Source organism: Athene noctua, chromosome 4, assembly GCF_965140245.1.
Source record: "Athene noctua chromosome 4, bAthNoc1.hap1.1, whole genome shotgun sequence".
Classification (NCBI taxonomy): domain Eukaryota; kingdom Metazoa; phylum Chordata; class Aves; order Strigiformes; family Strigidae; genus Athene; species Athene noctua.
In genome coordinates this window covers 60,584,011-60,608,165 of record NC_134040.1, presented here as the reverse complement: position 1 = coordinate 60,608,165, position 24,155 = coordinate 60,584,011, and the positions used below count along the sequence as shown (strand labels likewise).

Here is a 24,155-nt window from a genome sequence, read left to right as displayed (position 1 = left end):
GAATTCACAAAAATTTTGTTGTGGCTCTTCATTGTTTGGAATTTACTTAATTTTTTTTTTCTCTGCTTTTTTACTCTGTAATCGCTTTTCTGCTTCTTTCAGTAACACAGAAAAACAAGATAACCTGGCATGGGTTCAACACTGCTGAAGACAAAGCAGCTTTCAGAACAGGAGAACAATAATAAATAAATTTATCCAGCAAATACAAGCAAACCGTGGTGGTGTCAAAAGCAGCTATTTAACCAAAGGTTGTGGATTTCAGGATCAGATTACCAAAGACAGTATCAGATCACAAGTTTTCAATAAGCGATAGAGGAAGGGGCAAACTCACAAAGAAGAGAAAATATTTTTTTCTCTAGTTAAAAAAAAAACGTAATTTTTTCCTAATAGGGAAAAAAACAACCAGTTTATTTGAGGAATTGGTATCTACAACTGAATGTTTGGCTGCCGAGGTGAACAGTCAAGTACAGGAGCAGAGCACCTTGCAGCTAGGGAAAGCACAATTAGAAGCTCAAACAGCAGGAGAATCTGATCTGACATATGGAAACTCTGTGAAGCTTTTCCCGTTCAGGAAGCTAGGAAAGCTCTTCTAAAACGGATTCCGTGAGACCCACAGGAGCAGCAAGCTTTTAATGAGCCTGTTCCAAGCAACTCTTAGCTCCACAGAGTGTGCTGTTCGTATGACGGCTTGTGAGAAAATAAGTAGCTGTTTCAGCCTCTTTAAATATCAGTTTTTCTGGAAACAATTGATTTTCAGTACTAGATACCTAATGAAAACTGTGTGTTTGTGTGACTGGAAAATAGCATTCTGCTGTTTATTTCTTTTTCTACGTTGAAACCCTGTCTTTTTGTCAAAGAAGTTTAGTGAAGAATTTGGCAGACCTATAATAATTACTGCCCATGAAGTATTGGGGGATACAAATAAACTCTAGCATGCAGCAAATCGTTTAAGCATTTGGAAGGACAAGCACCAGATAACGCTCAGAAATTTCTCATCCACAGAGCTCAGTCCTCCGATGCAACTGCATTCCCCCTTGGTAGTATGGTTTCAGCAATCTTTACATTATGTCACTATTACTGTTTCTGAGAGGCAGTTTGACTCTTGAAAGTCTGCATGGAGACAGATGGTGATAACCACAGAAATGAGGTTGGGTGGGTATGGTATTTAACACCTGACACTTACAGAATAAATAGAGATTTAGCCTTAATCCAGAGACCTCCACAGATTTCCTCACCGAGTACTTTGGTGGACATAGAAGAGGTGAAGGGCATCCACTGCAAGAGAAAAATGAACGTACATGAAACACGTCAGAATATGGACTTCTGGGATGTACGGATTAAAGTAATAGGAAATATGAATTATTCTGGGAATATTTCCAGTATGGGAGAGACATGGGGCACACCGGGCACCGCCGGCTATCTGGGGGGCTCCGGCCACCCCTGCTGAGCGACCAGGCCCCGCTGACGGGGCCTGAGGGGCCCCGACAAGCCCCGGGGCGGGGTCGCCTCCTCGCCGTCGGGGCCGGGGCGGGTCTCCCCGCGACGGGGCACTCCGCAGCGGCGAGGCGAGACAGCACCGCACCCGGCCGGGGAGGTGCCTCCCCACCGCCGCCGCCCCGTCCGCGCACTTCCTCAGCGGCCCGCGGAGGCGGCGGCGGGCAGGCGTCGTCCGCCGGCGGGGCGGAGAGCCGCGGCGGGACGATGACCCAGCGCCAGGATCCGCGTCCCGCCGCGCCGCTGGATGAGGAGCTGGAGGCGCTGGGGTAAGCGGCGGTCGGGGGTCCCCGCGCGAAATGGCGGCCCCGCCCAAGCGCGGGGGCGGCTGAGGGGCGCGGGGGTGCCCCCGCGAAATGGCGGGCCCCGGGGGGTGCCGGGCCGCCCGACGGGAGCTGGCAGGGCGGGAGCTGCTGGTTCTTGGTGCTGAATTTGGTAGTGACGGGAGGAATACCGTAACCCGGGGTTTGTTTTAATGAGCCCGCTGAAGGGTGCCGCGCGTGGTGTGCAGCCCCTCAGAGAACCCAGCGCCTCGTCCCCGTGGCGCCTTTCAGAGGGTGGCAGATTCCCGTGTACAGAGGATGCTTGCGTGCCGCAGATGAGTGAGAGAAATAAATAATAGTTAGAAAAACTAGAGTGCAGGCAGGCATTTCAGATATAGTGGAGAGTTAGAGGCAGGGAACTGCAACTTCATGCAGAGAAGCTCTGTGATGCTGAAACCTCCTCCATCGGGAAGAGTCCAGGTTGTGCCGTGTACCTGCGTGTCAAGGGAGCACCAAACCCAGAGCTCGTCCTCAGAGTTGCCCATCCTTCCCGGCTGCAGATCTGCGCCATCCCTTCGGCCATCTCTTTGTAGCTTGGCCTGGGCACTGGGCCCAGAGGGCAGCCATCCCAGCCGCCATGCAGGCCACTCCTTGCTGGGCCCCGGGAGGCAGCAGGCTTCCCCAGGGCACCGCCGGAGCCACAGCAGTGGACGGTTCACAGATGTTATAAGGACATCAGCCTCACTCAAAGGCAAAACCCAAGGAGAAAAAAGGAAGGCCAAAGGTTGTGACAGACATTGTTCCCTGTCTAGTGTGAGTCGCTCATTTTGTCTGCCAGTCACTTTTGCTTTTTACGGGAGGAAGGCTTGGGTGAATTTTTCAGCGGCAGCATTGCCATGGGTGAGAAGAAACAGGCTGGAGAAGCAGCACAGGTGGGCACAGGGAGGCGAGGATCAGTGGCAGCAAAGTGAAGGGGAGACAAAGAAGAAAGGCCAGTGAAGATACTGAGGAAGCAAAAAAGCTCTGGTGTCACCTCTGCATTCAGAAAGAATAGATGAAAAAAAGTAAAAGTTTTTTGCTTCCTGAGTACTTATGGATAAGGACAAGCATTTATTTTTGTGATTAATTCACTTAGTGAAGAAGTTGGAGTGCAACAAAGAGACTTGGAATTGCTACCTCCAAACTGTTGATAGTTTCCCATATTTAGAAGAACCTGTTAATGAAATGCCTGTTACTGAAACATCTAACAAATATGAAATGAAGTCACTTGCAGTGGTACACAGAGTAGCCATTATATCCTTTTCCTTTACATCTGTAAGATTATGCTCATCCTAAAAAAGTATATCCAGAAAAAAAAAAAAAAAAGTTGCAGCTGCTATGGGAAGCATGATTCCCAGTTACCAGACTGTATGGCCTGAGTTGATTTATGCCCGTAACCTGTGCTTGTAAATAGCCTCACTGGTTGGCAAGGAGTTGGTCCTCACAAATGTTTTTGTAGAACTGCAGCCTGATGTGGTACCAGTGAGAAGGAAAGACTACAAATGAGAAGGCTACAAATAGGCATTTTTAAAGCTGTAGCATCTTTATTTTATTTCCATTTAAATAGAAAACCTAAACCTTTTGCCCTACCACAAAATACTAAGCATCTTCTTCAGGGCAGTGTGTTAAATGCACTAAAGGTCAATAAGCAATGCCAGGCAAAGGTTCCCTTCAAATCATTAAACAAGGCCCTTTTTTTCAGCTACTATTAAAGCTACTTTTTTTTTTTTTTTCCTAAAAAGAAGCCCTCGCACAGCAAACCATTGCTACCAGATGATTCTGGTAGCATCATCTAAAAGATCTCTTACCTTAAATACTTTTTCAGCTGTAAGAAGTAGGTGTGTCGCTCTCCAGAACATAACATTAAGGTATCAGACACCACAAAGGTTTTTATGTCCTAAACTTAGTCCTTGGTGATATCACAGTTCTGAGCCCCTTACACCCAATATAGTATCTAGCACAACTGAGATCCAGTTCTGGTGAGGAATATGTGTCATTGCCATAGTAATGACCAACAAAGACAAGGGTTATTCAGATGAGGAGCAACTCATCACATACCTTTGAGGGGGAATTCGAAGCAGGTTATTTTAGAGCTGCTTTACTGTGCAAAACTGAAGTTGAAGGTTTGAAGAAGTGTGAAATGAGAAGGACTTTTTCTTTACTTTCAAGAAAAAGGAGGTTGGGTACCACAATATCCTCATAGTTTACTAGGTCAGCTGGTCATCAAAATGGAAAGTTGACAGCAGTGCAGATAAGTGTACAGCATAAAACCTTTCTGACTCTCTGCGAGGTTTGGAGGACCTGGTATTTGCTGGACTGTTCTAGATTAATGCTCCTGTAATTACGCTGAGAATATTAAAGCTGGAGAGCAAGGCTGGAGGGAGAGAGAAAAAAATACAAATCAGTATATACAAAACCCATCTTTATTTTACCCCTGCTCTAGAGGTATCCCATCTGTCACCAAAAAAAGATGAAGAAATAATGTTTAATGATCCCAGTTATCATCAGGGACTATCACATTCACTGAAAGATTTAGATCAGCTGATCAGCTGTTTATCGGATTGGATTTTTTTTTTTTTTGCAGAGCCTCAGTACTTGTAAAAGGTCATAAAGTCCATCTTCACATCACAACAAAAGAACACAGGAGTGATGTGTTTAGGCTTTTTTATTTTTATTTAAACTATTTCATTCAGTGTGAGGGAAGTGGTGACTTAGACTTACATTTATTTGGAGAGTTTGGGTGGTCAAACAATCAAGAGTTCAAAGTGCAAATTCAGATTACTGTCAGCTTCATTGTCAAGCTGTTTATAGGTGGAACTCTAATGCCGAATGAAAATGAAGACCAAATCAGAGCATGTAGTTAAAAAAGTGTTAGCTCATTCATTAGCTTCTTCCCTAAATCCAGCAAAATATTTAAAATGAAATGCCTAAAGTTTGCCAAAAGAGACATAATCATCTTGGCTTAAAGGAAAAGGAAACTGACATTGTGATTCTTCTTTAAAGGACTCTGGCTATTCCTGGCGTCAGCCCTTTTCCCAATTGCATTTAATGATGTTACGCTAAAAGGACAGCCTGCAGTATGAAACTCCTGTAGCTGATCACGTATAATGTGAGTTTGGGGAATTCCACACTGCAGTTCACGTTATTTGCGCAAGAGGTGAGAATGTGGAATATCTCGTCATCCGAGTAATTACAGGCTGGTCTGGTAACACTTCTTCCATCCCAGCATAGCATAGCTTTGGTGACACTGTTTGTCTTTTGGAGGTGAAGGGAATGGGGCAAGAGAAAACAAGTTTTTCCAACACTTTTCCTTTTGCAGTCCAATCGTTCTTTGTCATCCCTTGCAGCGCAGATTTTGTGTTCCTCCAGCTCCAGGTTTGACAATACCATGACAGATGGTATTTGGTAAGACTGAACTATACCCTTCATGCTTAGTTTTAGTGAGAGTAGAGAAATTAGACAACAGGCCTAGATCAGATGATGATAAAACTGGAAAATTGAGGAACTCAAATGACTGGGACAAGGCAAATGATTGTAAGAATTTTTTTTCTTCATCTGTATTTCTGATGTAAAGACGGGCAAAATTACAACAGCTAGAAAGCGGGCCAAAGAAATGGGTGAAAATCTGAACAAAGGCAGTTGAGAGAAGGGTGTGAGAAAAGGGAAGTGAAAAGCAGAAGCTGAAATAGTGAAAGCCTACTGTTAGAAGACAAACTTTAAGGCTGGATGCACTGATGTTACTTCTTCATATTTCTATTTTAAAATTATTTTTCCTATGAAATGTCACCCTTACATTCCAACAAAGTCTTTTACATAGATGTGTGATTAAGTGTTTTAGTGGGATGCATTGAAAGGATGTCTGATAAATACCAATTTTGGTTGTATGCCAATTATAACTTCTATCTTACCATTCTCACCCTTTTGTATGTTCTCTAGAGCCCTGTCAACTCATGTGCCATTAAAAGCATTGCCATGAGGTAGAGAGAGCCCTTCACAACTTTCAGATGATAGGTGATGCTTCTAGGTGTTGATATTAGGAAAAAAAAAAAATTAAAAAAACCCAAAACGAAACCTGGGCAGATCTGATCTGAAATCCAGCGTGCAGAGAATAGAGGCTATTCTGAGGCTATTTTGTAGAGTCATTTTGGAGTACAGACACATGAAGAGCATTGCATCCAGCCAAAGGATATAAGTCAGTGCTTTCCCCACTCACTGCATCAAGTAGTACAGTGTACTACTGCTTTAAACTAAGAATGGGAATACGCCCTTGAAGCTAGCATATAATTTCAAAGCGTAAGAAAATTGTGGTAGAAGATATTTTTTTTAATACAAAAAAAGGTGCAAAACCTGCCAAGATCTACCATCACAAAAAAAAAAAAACCCTCAGTGTAAGTAACTTCTTTGAATAATATCGATGTCCTACTGAGAGCACATCCGGACCATCTCTCCCTAATGTGGATCTCTGTTCCCTTTCAGAGGTGGATGAGAGATGAATTAGATTTGATGCATTTCTGCTGGGCTCCTGCAGCTCAGGCAGCTGAGGTGCTTTCCACAGGGACAGTCACCCACTGAGGAGCACGAGCAGTATTGCACCTTCTGCAGTAGCGGAGGCCTGTGTGCTTATCTGAAGACATGCGTTCATGGGCCCAGCAGACTCTTCCACTCCAGAGGGGGGGAAGAATAGCATGGTCCTTCCACAACACACACTGAAACACAAACATGCTTACATGTATGGGATAAAGACTGAATATGTCTCCTTTATGAAAATGATCACTTAACAGGTTTTCAAAATGTATGTTTCGTTTGCACAAAAATGAGAGAAATGGTGTTATGAAATTCTGCCCAAAACACAGTGTTATCTTCTCAGCTGTAGGTCCAGCCAAGCATGTGCTGATATGATCCTCATCACATCGGGACAGATCTGACCTTTGACTGTTACTTAGGCAGTTAATCCCAAAGCAGATTTTGGCTAACAGGTGTTTCAGAAGATGACACTTTGATCTTTAAATATTCATTATTTTATTCTACTATGTAGATGGTCCACAGAGCACGTTCTAGAGCCAAAGCAGCAATACCCTGCCTGTATTGAGTTTCACATGGATCTTGTCTTCCACAGGGTTAACAGTCTGGAGTCTCTTACAAAGCAATTTATCAGCCAGCTGGCCTTTCAAATAGGCAGCTGTCTAAATTCAGAGTTAAAACTTTGTGTGAGATGCCAAGTTTAGTGGCAAGTTGCAATGAACAGATAAGGAGAAAGAGTATACAATTACGCATTTCAGTCAGAAGACGGCCATGATAGAAATGCCGGAAAGTGCTGTGATCACACTTCTGCTTTCAGTCAAACTGTATTTCTCTGGCTGAAAGACTTTGACCCCAGTACTGCAGGCAGACACAGTTTAAAAGGAAGGGGAAGGAGACTTGGCACCGCTACGTGTACAGAGAAAGGGAAAAGCTTGCTCCCTGCAGAGCTGTGGCCTGGGTACAGTATCCCCACCTCCTTCTGCACAGAGGTTCTGGTGTGCGTGTATAACTATCATTAATATCTATCTGCACATGGCATTTCTTAGAGGATTGGCACTCCAGCCTTTTATAGCTGCAGCTCTTTTTTGTGTTTGGTTTCAGTATCATTTCTAATGAGATCCTTTTGAAATAAATCAGGTGTTTCTGTTGTGAATCATTCTGGGTGGAAATGAAGCCATAAACATTTCATGATCTTTTTTGCAGGATTATTTTCTGTGGAATTTTTCATATTAAAAACCCTGATGAAGTTAGTTTTAACTGAAGTTAAATGAAGCAGGCATTTTGATGTTTTCCTGCATTGCTCAGACCACATATGGCCAAGAGGCAACAACAGTGAGATTTCCTAAATTTTCACTTCAAATTCTGTCAGTTAATTTTGGACCTTTCCTCTATTCCTCATTCCCAAAGGGTTATGCTTCAAGTGAAAATTTTAAGTGTAGTCAAATGTGTTTAACTGCAGATGAACTGAGTTGTGGGAAATGCAGAGTTTGGGAGCAGTTTAATTGTTGCTTGTTCACCCCAAAAGAGGAAGTGTACTAAAGCGTGTAGATACATCAGGAAGTGCAGATTCTGAAAAAAGACAAAGGATCCTGCATGCCCCCCCAAATTGCTTTCACCTTACCAGCATAGACCTGAGTAATTTGTTGCATATGCCAGTAGAATTTGTAGAGTTTTTTTATGATTCAGTAAACTCAGCTGCTTGTACACAATTTTTGTAGCTAACAAAAAATAAATAGTGCTTGTCAAAAGGAGGCTGCTGAAAGGGGCACAGTTCTGTGTCACCTGTGTGTGCCTGCCAGAAGGATGGTAACTCAAAATTAAAGCAGTGTTAGTCAGTCCTTCCTCTTTCTGTAACTCATCTCCACAAGGCAGCAGCAGCTGTCAAAGTTAAGAGTTGAATGAATGATGCTTTAACCCCTTGTGTCTTCCCAGGTGGTATCATGATAACCTTACCCGACATACAGCAGAAGCGCTGCTGCTTTCCAACGGGCAGGATGGAAGCTATCTCTTAAGGAAGAGTAATGAAAGGGAAGATTTGTACTCCCTCTCTGTAAGGTAGAGTATGGACAGAAGTGAATTTATCTAATGCCACACTGCTAGCAGTTTTAAAATCTTTACTTACTCCCATGTTTGTTTGCATGTTTCATGCATTGAGATGACCTGCAGATTTTTTTCTTATGGCTCAAACTATTTTAATATATATTCCTAGTGGGTAATCCTGCTGAATGACATTTTGTTAGAAGAAAAAAAATAGTTGGATTGGATTTGAAAATTGGTCTCATCTTTCCAAACTATGAATTAATCTCACTGGCAAAAAAACATCATTCCATGGATTGGCTGTAGATTTTTGGTCTGCATGATAAAAATCTGTATGGCAGTTATAGGAGTTTAAGAAACAGGTGATGAGAGTAGAAAAGTTTTATGATGAGGATAGTAGTGAGTATACAAGTTAATAACTTCACCAGTTTCTGCATCACTGTATAGGAACTGTCATCTCTGAGGAACAGTCCAGTGTTTGACTGGAAGGTTTTACTCTTCTGTTCTGGGCTAAAATTCAGTCTTAGCCAGTAACACGTGACTGGATTTGAACGACGTTTCACAAGTGACAGATGTCAGGCCCTTGAATTCATCAGAATTACAGCAATTTACATCAGTTCAGGACACAGCCAATACAGAGCACAGGTAGCCTGGCCTGGGTACTTCACTACTGAATCACATTTAAAGAATCTCACAAGGAGCACAGAAGCCACAGTATTTTTGAGGCAACATGGAAAACGTACACATTAGACACACGAGGTAGTACCTGCGTGTCAGCTGAGTGGAGGTAACCAACCTTAAATACATTTTTTAGCCTTTGGCAACGATATGATATATTAAGCCTCTACAGCGAAATTTTAAGGCAGTGTCCTCAAGCTCATTTCTGCCTCAAACTGAGCCTCTGACCAATTAGTGGCTACAGCTCAGCTGAATTGCAGTAACTTTTTAAGCTAAAGTCACTTTGAGTATAGTGATGCTAGTTATTTACAACCTTCATAGATAGGAACACAGCATATGCCATTGAAATTGTGACTTTCTGCATATTCAGTACCAGGTACTGTTGTAATTTGGAAGTGTAGTCATTTAAAAACTGAGGAAAGTGCAATTTGCACATACCCTGTTCCCCAGAGGTATAAAAGGCAAATATGAATTGCTTCACTCATCTTTGACAGAAGACCCAGGAGCAAGTGTGCCTATACATACATTGCTGAAATTATTACCGCTACAGACAGCCATTTATTCAAGGAACTTGGCAGGGTGCCTGACAGATCTGAAGGTGATGTTACAAAATGAGTATTCAGAGTAGCAATCGCTGAATTGAGTGCAAGTCTTGGGAAAAAGAATAGTAGCATTTATAAGTAATAGCTTTCCTTAAAAAAAGTAATTTTAAATGAATCATTGTCTGGCTGGTTAGTAGTTTTTTGCTTTAAAATGTAACTAAACACTTTCTGAGGTAATCTACCTCAGAAATTTTTTAAAAAACCCTATATCTTGGGGCTAGTTTTAAAGGGCACTCAATAAACAATTTACTGTAATAAAATAAAATTTAAATAGCTATTTTTTTAATAGGAGACAAAAGCTAAAGCATTAATGAAAATAAAATTGCTGCTTTAACAAATTCTAGCCTTAGAAGACATAGAAAAGTCTGCTTCATACCAATTCCTGTCCCTTGTTCAGCTCTCCAAGTAGGAACAAGAGTTACTGCATTGCCATGTGAACTGAATATCCCAGACTGGAGTTTGGTCTTTTATTCTCTTACATTAGTTTTTTGGTGGTACAGCAACCTTGAAACACTAATTTTGATTTTAAAAATGTTTTAATATTTTTGTACTGTTTAACTGTAAGTTTTCCTTTCCATTTTTTGACTTACATTAAAACTTATTTTTTAATAACTAATTCCATTTTGTTCTGATACATTTTTGTAGAAAGGATAATTTTAGCAATTCTAACTGTCATTTTCTTTCTCTCCTAAAATGTCTTCTGTAGCTTTTACTTTACTTTCTGTCTCTCCCTCACAGGGAACTTCAGTCATTATTATATAGTTTGTTTTAAAAGGGAACAATGCTTAGACATCCCTTGAGGTTTCTATTGACAGCTCTGAGAGATCATGTATTGCCTGAAATCCCTTCCCCCAGCCAAATTAGCTAACTTTTAAAAGGAACTAGGAAATAGAGTAGAAGTCGCTCTCATTGCAACATTGTATTTCTTGTGAAATTAAATGGAAAGATGTAAACCCTGTCATTGCATGGAGTCACAGCAGCTGTTTGCTGTTGTAGGGCACCTGCACTTGGCTTGCACACGTTGTGTCTCAGCTGACTGTAGTGCAAAACGTGCAGCAGGTCAATAGAGGCATGTTCTACAATATCGTGAGTACTGTTCAAAGATAAATATTTGTTTAAATACCTGTTTGAAATTAATCTCCTGCAGAAGTGGCAATAAACAACAGAAAGGATGCTATACATCCCTTTCTTTGTATTTTCAGTATATTGGCTACATACATTTTTCCTGAGACAGAGTTTTCTCTGGACTATTTTAGATGGTAGTAACATTAACAGAAGTAACTTTTTCACAGGAGAGATACTTGCACTAAGTGCTTCACTGACTTCTGAGGTCAAAATAATTGCCCGTTCAGGAAGTGAGGCCTTGCACACTTCTCTATATACCATCAGCTTTCATAAACAAGTGCTGTTACTTCCCTGACAAAGGACCCTGGTTGATATTTGACAGTGCCCACCATAAAGGAACCATTCGCCTGAGTACAGGGACAAAGCAGACAAATTCTAAAGCCTTAGGTATCTAAAGTTAGGTTATTAAATCCCTGTTTGGGTGCGAAAAGGAGACAGACTATTTTTGAAAGAGAAACAGAAGACATTTTCAATGAGATTGGGATGTTACCTGAAAAGTAAGACATATACTGAGTAATACAGGTACACTGTGAAGACTAAAGCCTAGTACATGAAGGGGTATCATCCTGCTTAGACAGCAGGCTGAAAACCTCATTTATAAGTCTTTTTACTGATTGCCAGAAGAATTAATATGACTTGGCTTTTCTAGGCTCTCATCATCTCATATCTGTAAGCAGCAATTAGACTTTTCTTAATAAATTTGAATCTCAGATATGTTGAGTATTAGTGAGGGACAATAATGGCAGTAGTATTACTGCTAGGACAGTGATTTTCAGCCTGTAATCTGGGCCAGAATTCCTGTAGTGGAAGCTGCTATTTAAGAGTCATACATGCCAAATGGCTTTGGCATTTGTGCCTTGACAAATTTTCCTTTTTATTTTAGGGGAAAAGATTCTGTGAAACACTTCCACATTGAACATACAGGAACTTCATTCAAATTTGGATTTAATGAATTTTCTAGCCTGAAGGAATTAGTCATGCATTTTGCAAATCAGCCTTTAATTGGAAGCGAAACAGGTAAGAGAGCCATGTGTTTGTATGAACAGATTTGTAGTCATATTTCACACAGATCTGAGTAAAAGGAGCTTCTGATGTGTGACCAGGTAAATCTACGGTCAAAATGTTCCTTTTCAGAAATTCATGTCTGTATTAACCTCAAGTATCAAAGATGTTACTCCTCAAAAATTCTTTTAAGTACACTGAAGGCAAACTACATGTAAGCTTACTGGGCTTTTGCTAACTGGGCGCATAGCCTCCTTTTGATTTCTTGGAGAGAGAAGGAAGCATTTCAAAATATGCATGTACTGGGAGGAGCAGAACCTTCTCAAAAAGGGCAAAACCAGAGCAGGGTGTTCAGTGGGAAGACACATGTTCACTTATGAAGTTCAAATCCGCCCCTAAGAGTAAATGGAAAAGGGGCTTGAAATTGTTTAGTTCTGCTATTCTTCATCCAAGGAAGAAGTCTACAGCGGTATGTTCCTCTTTCCTGTAGGGAATGTGCCCTGTATTACCTCTCCCTTTCTGTCTGCAGTGGATCAGCCTGCTGATGCCATCTGCCATCACAATGATTTGTCTTGTTTTTATGAAAGAGAAAAGCAGAGGCTTCTTTAGCAGCCAACATGCTTACATGAGTTAAGAGTCAGAAGATTAAACTTGATTCCTACAAGCAAGTTAAACACCACAAGACCAGAATCCCTGGAGAAACAGATGCAGATTATCATGATAATGTCAGTTTTAGGTTTAGCTTCAAATGTAAGAGTTGAAGATGCGTTAGTATAAGTTAGTGCTAAAAACTTCAGCATCCTGTGTAAAAAGTGTATGCAAATAACTCGGAGTAGTATTAATTATATATGCAAGTGACCAGTTAAATAATAGTTGGCACATGCAATAGCTGTAATATGCCGCATGCTAAATATACACCAGTGCTCTCATAACACAAGCATTAAATTCAAGGGTTGCTTTACAATTTCCTGCCCTCCCCCATCCCCCCAAGTGTAGTGGTACACTTAAATATGGCACTTGTGTCTTTCAAAGCATTCTCTTTTTAAGTTGCTTTTAAGAGTGTTTCAGACACAGAGTTCCTACATGTATCTTTTGTGCCAGTAAGCTGTTTTTCCGTGAAATCTGATATGCACCCACAGGCCTAACACTGTAAAGATTTCAGTTGACATAAAACTTGTATTTCTCCATTCCTTCACTGCATATGTTAACAGACATTAGTAAGCAGGGCCTTGGTGTTATATGATCTCTGTGGACGGAGTCAACACTGTTGAATGATGGGCTCACTTGTTGCTTTAAAGCTCTCTAGTCAGATTCTACTGGCTCTGTGAAACCTCTTTAAGTTGGATGTGCTACAGAATAAGAAAAGCCATTTGAACATCCCATCAAGAAAGCTTCCACATTACCTTACCACGGATAGCAGTAGAGAGGAAGACACAGCACTGGGGCAGTGTTCCTTCAGATACAGGTGTCAAAGGTCTCCTGGGTGGTAACCAATTTATACCAAAGAGAGGGTAGGGGCTCATCAGAGCCCACTCAAAGCCAAGCATCAGCATGGCAGAACGACCAGCCCAACACAGGGTCACACAGCAGGTTGGCAGAAGGGCTAGCAATAGAGTCTGATTTCTTAGGCCACACGTCCCTTCAGTGAAAAGCAGCAAGTGACCTTTGGCTCAGGCACTAGTAGGAAGTAGTTGGGACAGTTTTTCTTATTCCTTGTTCAACTTGCAAACAATTTTCTGTAGAAACAGTGTGAGAACAGGAATGAGAGAGTAAAGCAAGATAGCACGATAACATTTTTCATCTCCTTGCTTATGGACAGGATTTTATAAGACAGAGATGTATGAGGTAGAATATGTAATGGTTTCCACTATCTTCCATTTAAGTTTTGTTTCACTGGAGTTGGTTTTGTGTCCGAGGAGGCACACCAGACTCTCTTTGATCAGTACTTTAAACACAGGGGCCTGCAGCACTGCAAACCGGTCTAAGGAGAACAGTGGTTCTTTCATCCTAGACAGCTGCAGGTTTGTGCTTCAAGCCCAACAAACCTTGTCTTACTAGGGCTTCATGTGCCCCTCCAAATTGCTGCATAGACTCAACATCTGTTTTTCTGCAGTGTAATGTGTACACTTCCTTCTGAAGTACAGATAATTAAAAGGAAATTCGGGTTACTGTGTTCTGTGAGATAGTTTATTGAACAGGCAAGCTGAATCTATTCAGTAACAAGGTTTAAGCAATACACTCCTATAATACTTCTATATTTTTATCTTTATTCAAGGTGTCAAGATCAAGATGTTATTCTTACCCATTTACTTGGTTTATCAGTTTTTACCTAAATTATTTTGAAAAACATGAAAATGTTAAGTCCTTACCCAGACAAAAAAGCCAAGGTCACTTGAAGCCAACATTTTCAACAATGGGACTATATGTCATTCTTCCTTAGAAATAGCTATCATTCACAAACATGCAAGAAAAATCTTGCTACATGCAGGTTTTACTGATTCTTTTTGAATATAATCATCCGGTAACTGTGCAAGTGTCTTTTATGAAGGAAAACCATGGAGAACTTGGCAAAAAAACATGTATTGTATAAAATGTTAAACTAGTCCTCCCAATTCTGCAACAGGGCTTTCTATCCGTGGTGTATAGATGATGGTACTCTGATTCTGCACAACAGCTTAAGAGTAGTTTCTGTAGACTGGTGATGGGCATGTTCTCAATTTCATTTTAAATGATAAAGCGTTTTTTTTTCTGCAAGGCCAGAGAGAATTAAACTGATTTTGACTTTTCATCTACTGCAGGTTGAATATATTTGCATACACCCCCTAGGCCTGCAAACAGATTTCAGTTGGTTACTTCAAGTACAGTTTTTCCACTTCCTTTTGTAGCCCTTACCATTACATACTTTACATTATGTAACCCTTCCCTTTAGTAGCCCTTCTCTTTATATTAATGTAAACTTTAATTTAAACTTTATTTCACTTGTAAATTACTCAGTCACCTGTAGGTTTCAAGTCCAAGCTCTTACCAATTCTAGCATCCCTCCTCTTTAAGAGCTGACAATAGCAGCATAAAATGCAAATAGAGCAGCATTTGGTATGCTGTGATGTTATTTTTAAAGAATAAGATTAGGTGGTGTAGCAGTTAGTATTTTAAGGAGGTTCTTCACTCTTGTGAATAGTGTAATAGATTCACTATTGAGAATGCAGCTTTTTGCAGAGAACGTGAAATAAACATGACCTTATTTGGAGAACAAAGAACAGCTGTAATCAAAATGTTACTAATTGGAAGTAGCTACGGTAAAACAGTTAAAGGCGATGGTAATGTGGGCTTACTGTTAGGAAGTCTGTATCCGAAGCTCTGACAGATTAAGTGGTTTACACAGCAAGCAGTGGGTTGTTGGCAAAACCAGGATGACTGTTACAGCCTCATATCTAGTCTAGCATCCTGCCTACTCACCCAGACTGTGCAGGAAGGGAATTTAATGTATCAAGTGATTCTCTGCAAGCACTAGTAAGTGTAAAGGTTTTAAAAAGGCACCATATATTTACAATTTTCAGTTGTGTGTAAACAGGTGTGATAATGTCTGTAGTTGCATCTTCATGAGTGCAGTGAAAGCGTAGGTCAGCATTTCAGCTGTAACTATGAAATCTGTGTTTCAGTTTGTTCTGTATAACCTAGTTACTCCCTGACTGGAAAAAAAATTCAAGCAGGACAGGAGACACCTGCCTTTGGGGGCAGTCTGATGGTCCTGTTCTGTTGCTGTCTTAATTTTTCACTACTTACCATGCATTGCGGGGGGGGGGGGGGGGTTAATTACCTACTGCTTAGAAGTGGCGAAGAGGGTTTTCACTTTTGTCTTCAGAGATGCAAGAACAAATCAACTCCCACTGTAGTGATGATGGAATGGATCTAGGCACTGATGAGTCTGAGCAACACGACAGAGCCGAGGAAATAACACTGGGCAGGTGCCCCTCTGTGGTTTCATGGGTGGATTTCTGTAGAAAATACCCTTCAGAGAGTCTAAACTATTCAGATGATGCATGTTAGAAATATTTATCTAGTTTTACCGGTATGGGAGAGTCATTTATAGCATCTGATTGTTTTCTCATGTGGGTGTGGCCTGAATCCTGCCCCCTTCCAATGAGAAAACCCCTTACAGGAAGTGTCACACAGATTTTGGGGAGGTTTTTAGCTCTTATGTCTTTTAAATTTTACGAAAATGTAAAGTTAACCATTCCACAAACTGGCAGCTACTGACAGTTATTTTCTAAGACCATCTTAGAAATGACAAATTACTTACTCCTGGTCTTTTTCTCTCCAGGAACCTTAATTGTCTTGAAGCATCCCTACCCCAGGGAAGTGGAAGAACCTTCCATTTATGAGTCTGTCCGAGTTCACACAGCGATGCAGACAGGAAGGACAGAAAGTGATCTTGTTCCAAACGCTCCCTCAGTAAGTTGTGTTCTGGTGGGAGGGGTGCTTCTCTTGGCCTGAGTTTAGTATGATTGCTGGAGTGAGCTGTGGAATAACACCAGTAATTCCTCCCTTTGTGGGCTTGTAAATACAGAAAGCCTTTGCCAACCAAGGCAAAACAAACACAGACTTGCTAAGTACAATCCCATGACAAATGAAGCCTTTTACAGTTGTCACTGAGACCTTCAATGTTGTCACTGGGAAACCATTGTCTGCAGCTGGCCTAGGTGAGTCTGACCATCCAAATGAAGAATATATGAAAAGTTTTCATTCTTCTGTAATCTTCCTTTCAGAATGCCATCTTAGCAGGAACATTATCAGGAATTAAAAAAAACAAACCAAAAAAGACCACACCACACAAAAACAACACTTCTCACATCTTTCTGACAACGCTGATCAGGCTGTATGCAACAATACGTGTGTCAGGTTGCACAGTAAGCCCTTGTTTGGCCAAACGTCCTTTACAGCCAGTGAGAAGTCTCTCCCTCTCTTTCTCCCAACAGGTGAAGAGAGGAATACACGAAGTAGCAAACCCAAGTAACAGCTACAGGATTTACTGCATTTTGTCTCAGTAAATATGAGGATTAGATGACAAGAAACAGATAGTAGTCCTGGCAGACATAAGCTACTTATTTTTTCAGTCTTCTTTCTTTGTTAGAGTTATTTTGCCCAGTTGGCAATATACAACCTCCTTCCTAACTGGAAGGAAGGAAAGAGCATCTCTGACTTTCTAAGTCAGTTAAAAAGGGACCTTTTGTAAAAAATATTCAAAGATGTGCAAGACAGGCAGGGATGAATTTGGAAAAGGAAACCCCAGCCTGAAGCGCTGTACAACCTAGTTAATAAGAGTATCTATAATCTGATAGGTACATCACTCAGAAGCATTTTTTGGCATTTTCACATTTGGATTTTATTATTTTAGAATCATCCTGTTCTAAAGCAGAAAGACAGATTGCTGTATTCTGACAGACTTAAACCCAAAATAGGGCAATATGACAGAAGAGTCTCCACCCTTTTAGCCCTAGTAATTCTGAGCACAGTAAAAAGCTGCATCATGTTAAAAGCTGTACCTTACTGGTATGAGAAACAAGAGAACATCTTCATATTCATTTGGTCACCTGCTCTGTGACTCACTTGGACAGTAATTAGAGGCTTTAAATCCCTAGTTAATCATACCTAAGTGAGACAGGTCGTTTCTCCAGAACAGTATTGCTCTGTATTGAGAGGAAAATACTTTAATTAGATCCTATATTTTTTGAGAAAAAGAGGAAGAGTTAGCATTAATACAGGTTAAGAGTTGATAAAAGAACCACTTCTGCTGTCTCACAATCAACCCTTCATGGCTGAGTTCCACTTTAACGTCCAGAGAAACTTGACTTCCACATAAAACCAATAAAAAGGCATTATTTTTTCAAGAGCAAGTAGTAATTAACTTAGCAAGAATTTGGTTTTCAGCGGTCTGCAGTCTCACAACTAAGTCCCTACAAAGAGTTTCAGTATCGAAGAAGTCATAAAGTCCCAGCATCACTCATGGTGGCAGAGAAACTGTTCAAAAAACGATTTTTCAATAAGCCTATTGAATGTAAAAGGTTTATTCTCTCAAGCATGTGACTGAGAGAGAGAATGCTAAAGTAAAACAACACTTTCTTCACCACTTGCATTTCAAGAACAGTTTCTGTGGATAATGCTACTGTCAGGTGCTTCTGGTTACATGTACAGAGGCAACCATCTAACTTTTACTAAATAAACCATAACTGCAACTATTTTGCTGCGTTTGGTTAAGATACAGGCCAGAAGCTTGCTGAGGGAGGCACAGTCTAAGAGTTTGCCTTTAGAGCCAGCACAGGTCCGTGTTCACCCTGGTGCTGGATCCAGCCGTGTGAGGGGAGCACAGGAGTGAGGACAGGGCAAGTGGCCACAGTAAGTTTCCACAAGAACAGGCTGCTCTTCCATCTTTTGGATATAGGAAAAGAGGAGGATGTGGGAAATAGAAGCAGAGCTCAGTGTCTAACCGCCATCTCTTTCCTTGTTACTTTGCAGCTTGGTACAAAAGAAGGATATTTGATAAAACAAGGCAAAATAGTCAAGGTAAGGAAAACTTACTCCTTGCTTCCACTCTGCAGTCACCCACAGAAGCCAGAGACAATGGAGAGCTGAAACAGCCCCACCTACATTCCCCTGCAGAGAGGAACAGTTTGTGTTTTAAGCAACAACAAAGCACAACTGTAAACCAGAGCAAGTCAACAGTTTTAAAGGTTTTGCTTTCCTAAGAAACATTACACTAAATTCTCACAAGACAATTACCATCGGTTCTTGATCTTTCAGAATTGGAAGACAAGGTGGTTTACACTGCATAGGAATGAACTTAAGTATTTCAAAGACCAGACAGTAAGTAGCAAACACCAGTTCTGCTCTTTAAACCTCTACAGAGGCAGCTGCAGCCTCCTCATACCTCTGGCTTCTTGCATCTGTATCACAGCTTCCCAAGCTAAAGCTTCCTATACTGTCAGAGGGGTCAGACCTTTCAGATAAAGTCAGAATTACTGATGATTTCAACCAAGAGAAAGTAAGTTTGCAGCTGAAAACATTTACTGTGCTCCGTCAGTCTTAACTACTAGATAGAGTTGTTGTTTATGGTGCATTTTTTGGTTGCTTTGTTCAGTGAATTTTAAGCTACCAGTACAACACAGCCTAACAGACAGAGGTGCTATTAAAGTATTTCTGCAAATACTAGTAGTATATTTTGCATTCCTTGATTTCATACTTTTGTTTCCAGTGGTCACACAGTATACATAGCAAACCATTAGTTTTAAAATGTCTTCCTTCCTAGCACTCTGAGGCAGCTTAACCTGCTGCATCTGGGACAAACTGTGTCCTTACAGTTGCTGTTCCATTTCTATCTTAAACTGAGTCAAAATAAGAAGTACCTCTGGAGTTTCTTCACCCTTACAATACCTCCAGTTCAGGTTCTTTCATAAACACAACCAACCTGTTTACTTCCTCACCTCTGCCAAACCCTATTTCAAGCATCTTAATGCATGTTAACGCAATAGCAGACACAACTGCCCTCTCTCACCAAACATTACCATTTATAAATGGTTATGCATTTACGGGACCTTCCATGAGTTTTCATTTCAGTTCAAGCCAACATGAACGGAGTTTCCAGGATAATATTTCAAAGGGCAGCACTCCAAACATTTGAGTAGCATTTATGACTTACCAGGTGAGAAGGCGTCTTTGTCAGGAGTATTGTCTCCTCCTGGACAGCAGCTCTGGCATCTCCTGGCACTCCCAGTGCTGCTGTGGGGGCACAGATACCTACAGGTGAGCAACATGCTGCTAGCCCTGGGGCAGTATTCACTAGCACGCCTCAGCAGGAGGGGGTTTCTTCTAACATGGCATGTAACATCCACTGAGCTAGAGGAAAACATAAGGAGAGGTGAGAAAGAACAGACACTTCTGTACACCTGATGAAGGACCATGGGAAGAGCTAAGGGTGTTTGGGCAGAGAACAAGCTGTTTTGCTTCATCTTCCTCTTCTAAGGTGCTTCACAGTGTGAGGCTGAAACAAATGAAAGAACTCCAACACCTAGGGAGAATGAAACTCTTAAGGGAGATGGGTTGTAGTTACACATAGTCTGTTCCCCTACACCTGAGCCTGTCCCAAGAAACTTGAGACATGCTCACGCAGCCAGACTCATTGCTTCTGCTACAAGTACTACTTTAACTTTGCTTTTGCATTTCTCCCTACCCAGCTTCATCCTTTTAAAGCACTTAGGAATTAATTAAATTTCCAACAGCTGGCTAGGCCTGATAAGACCTGTAACCATCCCCTTGTCTCAGTAAACCTTAGCTGGAAGTGATACTAGATTTGTTGCCATGTCAGTTATGTTATCGTGCATCAACCAAACCCTCAGCAGTCTGCCTCCAGCTCAAACTTTCCTGCAGTAGAAATCTCCTCTGTCTTTCTGGATCTGAACTTACCTGTTTCTTTATATTCAATTCATATTATGTTAGCACTAACGTTATGCTTGCTAATTTGGGTTTATGGTGTTACAGGTATTGATTTTACTTATTCCTGGAAAAACCTAGTGTGCCTGTAAAAGTCTAGATGCACTGAAGATGAACCAAGCTAGTCTTCTGTTTTCACGTGTTCCCATTTTAAATCCATTTTATTTTCAAGGCCACAGAACCAATTCGGGCACTGGACTTAACTGAATGCTCTGCTGTGCAATTTGACTATTCCCAGGAAAGAGTCAATTGTTTCTGGTAAGTTGCTGTTCTTTCTCCACCTTGCTGGGAAGGTCAGAGTAGCCAGGAAAGTTTGAAATGTAATCACTGAGTGCTTCTGAAAGCTCCCCTGCTGGCTGTGATGCTACTCTTCCTCTAACTCACAAGTCTTTCTGTCAGCTAACCTCTGTCTGTCCTTCATGGCTTTGCCAAACTGCCATGGGCAAAAGGGTTTTTTCTTGTTGAGGGGGAAGGGTGTAGGCCTCTGTGTAGTGGGCATTTCTTTTCCTAATTCTGTAAGCGTGTATAATCATCACCTAGGCCCATGGAGCTTAGGTATGGTCCGGTTCAGACATTGCTACAGGTCACACAGGAACTGCTTCTATGCCCAGATGTGGGTCTTTGCTCTTAAGGGTCTGGGACAACCTGAGAGGTCTCTTCCCTGAGAGCTGCAAACAACTGTAAACCGTTCTTGTCTAACCTCCCTCCTGGTGACTGAACGGGAGCATGGCCTCCCTGCCCTGCCCTGCTCTGTTTAAACAACCATTGGTGGAGGCCATCGGGGTTCAGTTTTAGGAAGAAGTACCAGTTCTGGCAATTTAAGAAGTAGTTTTTATTGTTTACTTACAGTTTAGTGTTCCCACTAAGGACATACTACCTGTGTGCGAAAACTGGAATAGAAGCTGACGAGTGGATTAAAATACTGCGATGGAAACTGGTAAGATAATGTGCGGTGTTAATGGCAGTATGCCTCAGGCAGCAGTACCCTTGGTGCTGCCATCACAAACCCCATAGCGTTGCAGCACCTAGGTGCAACAGTTCTCAGTATCTGAAAGAAGGGAGTACTTGTTCTGGCTTCCAGGCCAATTAGACTGGAATATGTAATTTTTTGCATATAGTGCAAACCCACTTTAGCGTGTTTGGGATGTGCTGTTAATGCACATACTCATTAGGAAGAAGAAACTTCTTCCATCTTGAGGATGTAATTGTGTAGATAGTTAAAAATATGGAGCATTGGTACAGACCACATGTGTTGGGTTACAAAGGAAGCAATGAGAAGACAAGGCTTTAAAGCATTTACCTCCTTAGAAATACCAGTATTTGGGTTGGTTGTACTTGCCCACATCCACATGCATGCAAACAGTAATGGGTTGTCTTTCTGTTCTAGTCGCAAATACGGAAGCAACTGGAGCAACGCAACTCCACCCTCAGTTCCTAGCTGCACCTCCGGTACTTCTGCTCCATGGGCAGGGGTCGCCTCTTTGCCAGGGGAAGGCATTGCTTACAAGAGGACGGTTTTCCATGTCTCCATTACTCACAGTGGGCACACCTGTGCATGTATACCCACACGCAGACGTTTGCATCCAGCTCTGCACACAAAGGATTCATACAGCTGAGTGCTCTCGGGCTGTTGAGTCGCATGTGGAGAGGGCCGCAAAATCAGAGTGTTGGTTTGATAGACATGGTGTATGCCTCTAATGCACTTCATTCAGACATCTGTTAACTAATCACAGAAGTTAGTCACTGTTTAAAACTTCTGTGGTTATTTGGAGCACTCTCGATAATTTATTTATTGCAAGCTCCATCACAACTAACCATTAGCAGCACATTCTGTAACCTTCAGCCTGTTATTTAAAACCACTCCATTCTGGAAATGTTAAATATTTCTTTCATATTACCTGTTTAGGCTCTAAACCACAACAAAAATAACAGAGGTAATTACATTTTTGTAAATAGTATCTACATTACAACCCAGAGAATATTTCAAGGCCCTTTTCAAGGTGATGGGATGAGTAACACTTAGATCTGGTCAAATATGGTTTTGTAGAGTTTAGATTTATACTGTAGTGGTGGCTACAAGTGAACATTTGTTTCAAACGGCATCTCTAGGTGATGGTTAGCAGCACGCAAGCGCGCTTGTTTCCAAAGTCGGATTGTGAGAAAGAGGCAGCTGGTTCCTGGCGCATATGACAGAGCCACCATGGGACCCTGTGGGTGGGTGACAGGGCTCTGCAGAAAGCCTTGCCTGGGGCAGCCTCCAGCGTCACTGGTAGCACGTGTTGGGCCCTGTACACTTAGTTCCCCTTGAAAATGGGCTGGTTTTGTGATATTTTTTTTTTTCCTCATGCAGAGAACTCAAAACAAAGTTTTGTCCAGAACTGTGTTTAGAATTAAGGGTTGCTTGCTTTGTATCAAAAAGCACCATGTACACTAAAAATATGAATTTGAAAGAATACATTTTCTACATAACCTGTTGTAAATGTCCATCTGTATTTTGGAAGACTCATACATGTTTAACAGTGCTGTGGCTTGCTACAGAGTTGAGAAGTGGAAGCCCAGTACTTTGGTGCTGTAGCCAACATAGAGGTTACATTTTGAAGTAAGGTTTGACACACTGGAGGGTCCCAAGACCAGCCTGGCCTGACCTCATGGCTGACCCAGCTGCAAGACCCCCCCAGCAATCCTGCTCTTCCTGCAGGGGTAGGGAAAGAGGGAGCACCCCCATCTCCCCACGTAACAGTCAAGTTTCTGCTGAAACAGTGTATGCAAACCTCTCCCACGACGCAAATGCCCAGCGCAGGGATTAGTATTGCTCACACAGCAGGTCAGTGTTCAATAGGTGCCTTTACTGGGAGAAGACTGAGGACGAGGTGGGGAGAAACAGAGCGGAAGAAGAAAATGTAGATTTGAACATAGGAATAGCATTTTATTTCAACTTTGAAAAATCAAAATATTTGTAAATATTTTTATACAGACTGTTTTCTGAATAAAATGTCATTATAAAACTACCAAATGTCTCCTGTATTCCTGTATTGTTAAAGCTTTTTCCTGCTTTTTCCCTTGAAGAAGTAGTTTCACAAACTGACATCTCCCATTCAGTTAAAAAGCTTTGAAGAGTTTGTGAGAGAGGAGCAGTGAAAGGGGAAGAGAGAGAGAGGCTGCTCACCAGCAGCATCACTTCTCTGTGAAAAGGGCCTGGAAATGAAGCCTGAAGTGTAACCACAGAAGCAGCCTTCCCTTTTTCACACAAAGAGGCTGCATTACAAATTGTCAGAAGTGAGTTCAACACATGGTGCTGTGAATTGAAGCCAATAAAAGCAGCGGCGCTTGGCTGGCCTGGGGAGCAGTCTCAGATGAGTTGAACAGAAGTGAACAGCAAGAGCAGGCCTGAGGCTGAACACAAATGGTTTTGGCCAGAAATACAGACACACCTGGGGCTCAGTTTTCCAGCTGCTTGTGTAGTGACCAGCAACAGAATGCTTATGCCAGGAGCTGTTTGACTAGAAAAGGGTTGACTGACAACTTTTAAATCTCCCAAGAGAGCTTCCGAGCCAAGACTTCCCTGTCCTTGACTTCAGCGCCACCCTTTCCCCCCATCCTGCCTGGTGCTGAAGCTGGGGGAGGTATAAATGGGGGAGCAGTGGCACCCCCTCCCCAGCCCGAGACAGAGCTCTGTCAGGAGCTCTTCCTTAGGCCAGTGCTGCTGGGTTTTAGTGTGGGCAGTCTACACCGCAGTCATCACAGCAGGGAGGGAACGAGGTGGGGCAAAGAGCGAGGGACTGACCCCCAGCCACAGGGAGCCCATCAGCACAAACTTCTGCATCCCGGCCCTGACACAGGGCTCAGTATCTTTATCACCCAGCTGGGACACACGCTGCTCAGTTTTCAGTCTATAAACTCCTGGATTTTG

General features: G+C 41.9%; 1 protein-coding gene across 2 annotated transcripts; it reads left to right on the top strand.

The window, feature by feature from the left end:
* The first annotated feature begins 1,668 nt into the window (after window positions 1-1,668).
* On the top strand, window positions 1,669-24,106 carry DAPP1 (dual adaptor of phosphotyrosine and 3-phosphoinositides 1). 2 transcript variants are annotated; one of them, XM_074905522.1, is made up of 9 exons: window positions 1,669-1,763; window positions 8,250-8,372; window positions 11,643-11,776; window positions 16,083-16,213; window positions 18,275-18,322; window positions 18,560-18,622; window positions 20,418-20,503; window positions 21,095-21,182; window positions 21,633-24,106. In XM_074905522.1, the coding sequence occupies exons 1-9, from the start codon at window positions 1,702-1,704 to the stop codon at window positions 21,681-21,683; spliced, it is 786 nt and encodes a 261-aa protein (XP_074761623.1). In that variant the 5' UTR covers window positions 1,669-1,701; the 3' UTR covers window positions 21,684-24,106. The 2 variants fall into 2 exon arrangements, with proteins under 2 accessions (XP_074761623.1, XP_074761624.1); XM_074905523.1 differs by lacking the exon at window positions 18,560-18,622.
* The last annotated feature ends 49 nt before the right edge of the window (window positions 24,107-24,155 follow it).